This window comes from Belonocnema kinseyi, chromosome 6 (assembly GCF_010883055.1).
Source record: "Belonocnema kinseyi isolate 2016_QV_RU_SX_M_011 chromosome 6, B_treatae_v1, whole genome shotgun sequence".
Classification (NCBI taxonomy): domain Eukaryota; kingdom Metazoa; phylum Arthropoda; class Insecta; order Hymenoptera; family Cynipidae; genus Belonocnema; species Belonocnema kinseyi.
In genome coordinates this window covers 35,631,318-35,634,660 of record NC_046662.1, presented here as the reverse complement: position 1 = coordinate 35,634,660, position 3,343 = coordinate 35,631,318, and the positions used below count along the sequence as shown (strand labels likewise).

Genomic DNA, 3,343 nt, shown 5'->3' with positions numbered 1-3,343 from the left:
AATAAAATAAATAAATAATTAATATAATATAATAATTAATATAATAAATAGATAATAAAATAATGGAATATTCAACTGGAATAAAGATTCAATTTTCCGTTTAAAAAAACAAAATAATTTTCAACTAAAAAAGAAACCAATTTTTAACAATATAGTTAAATTTTCGGCAACGAAAATTTCATTTCGTCCAAAGAAAAAACAAGTTTTCAATCAAATAGCTCACATTTTCACCGAAGAAATTAATTTTTAATTAAAATGATGAATTTTTAACAAAAAAAGAATTTAACTTTCAACCAAGTAATTTTATTTTCAACCTAAAAGATGAATTTTTAACTCAAATGAGAAATATTTAACTGCCATATGTGAATTTTCAACAGGAAAAAAGAATTTTTTAACAAAAAGATTAACTTGAAAAGAAAAAGATAATTTTCTAACTGTTGCTAAAAAAAAATCGACTTTTAATCAAATATGTTGATTTTCAACGAAATAGTTGAATTTTCAATAAAAAAAGCCGAATGTTGAAGAAATTAATTTTCAAACAAACTTATGAATTTTGAACTAAAATAATAAATAACTGAAAAAGTTAAATTCTATACCAAAAAAAATGAATTCTCAACAATAAAGATTAATTTTCGGTCAAAACGCAAACTTTCCACAAAGTACACACATTTTCTAACAACTAGTGAATAAATAAAAACTCAATAATAAATTATTTAATTAGAGTAAACTAATACAATCTGAAAAATCTGTGACTGTAGATAAAGTAGAAATAACTTGACTAAGTTGATTAAAATTATTAAAACTTGAATATGACTGAGGTCAGAGGTAAATTCCCGGTTTTATAATTAAATTCCCAGTCATTCCCGGTTTCCCGGTAAAGTCGCCACCCTGAATGCACATCATCTCACCAAGTAAAAATTTCCGGTCACTTCGAAAATGATTTCATAAATCAATTTCATAAATGACTTCAAAAATGATTTTAATTCATTAATTAATTTAAATTTCTTAATGAATGATTGATTATTAATTAATTAATTCTTTGCTAGGTAGGTAAGAATCCACTTACGTCAAACTATATTTTCTGATTTTAATTTTATTGTCAAATAAAGAGCAATACATCACTTTGAAATATTTTCATGCAATTTAAAGTCAATAAAAATTATGTTAATGTCAACATTACTTATATATTATGGTTGCAACATTTTCTAAATACATTCCCATTAATATATATCATACATTATATGGCCAAACAGTGGATAAATTTACCGTGACTATAAAAAAATACCGATTTTTTTATTTTTCGTTTCACATAAACGTTGGAGACTTTAGTTTCATAAAAAGTCGGCTTTTTCTATTTTTTTTTTTAAATTCAAAGTCAATAAAAAAGGGTAACAAATATTTTAACGGAATTATTGCGATACAGGTATAAATCGGCTTGCTTTAAACTATTTTTATTGATAATTTAAATCTAAAAAAAATTGTTTACTGTTAAAATTCGAAGAAGTGTTTCATTTGATACAGTATTCTGGATTTTGGTCCATTCCAAATTCAATGATTTATTTTAATCACGATAACTTTTAATTCGGTTCTTTTTCCAATTTTGTATACTAATAAATATCCGTGCTTTGAAGCTAAATAATTACTGGAATTTGATACAGTATTCTGGATTTTGATCCATTCCAAATTCAATGATTTATTTTAATCACGATAACTTTTAATTCGGTTCTTTTTCCAATTTTGTATACTAATAAATATCCGTGCTTGTCAAATTTTCATTTCTTTAAATTTGTTTTTTAATTATAAGAACAACAATCGAAAAAAACTTTAATCTCTTTGAAATTGTCACCTCCTAAATTGGAATAATATTAAAGAATATTTTCACACTTTAGACTCTCAAAATTGATTTTTTTTTTGTTCTAAAACTTTAGGTGAGTGTTTTTGACTCCCAAAAGTAAGTTTTCATTGCTATTGGAACTTGGCGCAAACAACTTTTTGCTTTTTCGATACGCCCTGTTGGCGCCAGCCTAAACCAGTAATTAAAATGAACTCTGAAAGAAAGCGATATTAAGTATGCATATTAAAAGAATTATATGTAAAACAATGAATTATCGACATTACCTCGCACGACGACAAATTCCACAGTACACCAGTCACTAGTTCCTTAACTTCAGGATCGGAAGTTCTACGTAATAAATTAATCAGTGCTGGCACACCTCCAGCATTTTTTATGGCCCGTTTATTTTCATCATTTTGTCGGCCATAAGAAAGATTTCTGAGCGCTCCACAAGCATTTCTATAAACGTCTGGACTATCATGGTCAAGCAACTGAACTAACGGCGGAATACCTCCCAAGCTGCGTGTCTTCTGTTTGTTCGGATCGTCCATATAGCAAAGATGCTGCAGATATGCCGCGGCATTTGCCTTGATTATGTTATTCGGATTGCTCAGAAAGCCGATAACTTCCGACAAATTGGGATCACGCCATCGCAATGACTTCTGGTCATCGTCCAAGGGACTCGCCATTCCAGGCATGACCGGGTGCCGAGACTGAAGTCGCTGCAGGTGGACATCGTCTTCGAACATTCCGGGCGGAACTCCTCCCGTAAGAGGGACCACCGGATGTCCTTCCTCGTAGCCAGGAACGTCCTGGGGTATCGGAACTGGCCCCACTCCAACGTTGGGACCGTAAGCAACTGGGCCATAAGGGGACGGAGAGACGAAACCGTAGGCCACCTTTCCCTCATCTGCAAGTACAATACACACCCAATTCTTTATCTTCATTTCAATCAGGAATTTAAACAGGATGTCTACTACTCAAATCATGGGAAGAATAAAATTCCCTGACCATTCCAGGGTTTTTACAGATATCTCAGATTTTTTCAGGTATAAATTTTCATAGGACTATATTAAATTCAATTTAAACCACTTCCAATCCCTAACTTTACAAGTAAGAGTCTTTGTATTCAACCAAAAAGACTAATTTTTTATACAAAAAAATTACGATTTTTCAAACAAAAATACATAAATCTCATCCAAATAGTTGCATTTTCAACTAGAAAGATCAATTTGTTAACCAAATAATTGAATTTTTAATGGAAAAAAATCAGTTTTCAACAAAAGACGGAAATTAAATTTTCAGTTAAAAAAATTAATTTTTTAAAAGTTTTATGGTTCGATTCCCAACGGAGTGAAGAAGGAGTAGAAATAATTTCAATTTAATAATAAATGTTCACAACAAAATCGTCATTAAAGTGATAATTTTTTAACTAAAATAATCAATATTCAACTGGAAAAGCTTAATTTTTAAACAAAAAGATGAAATAAACAAAAAATAAATTATTAT

The 3,343-nt window shown here is 29.3% G+C and overlaps 1 protein-coding gene across 7 annotated transcripts in view; it reads right to left on the bottom strand.

Moving 5' to 3' along the window:
• Positions 1–3,343, bottom strand: part of LOC117174290 (catenin delta-2) — a 122,607-nt gene that overhangs the window by 46,580 nt on the left and 72,684 nt on the right. For all 7 annotated transcript variants that reach the window (XM_033363251.1, XM_033363250.1, XM_033363247.1 and 4 more), the window contains one exon: positions 2,119–2,744. In XM_033363251.1, the coding sequence (XP_033219142.1) occupies positions 2,119–2,744 (626 nt within the window). The remainder of the gene's footprint in view (positions 1–2,118; positions 2,745–3,343) is intronic.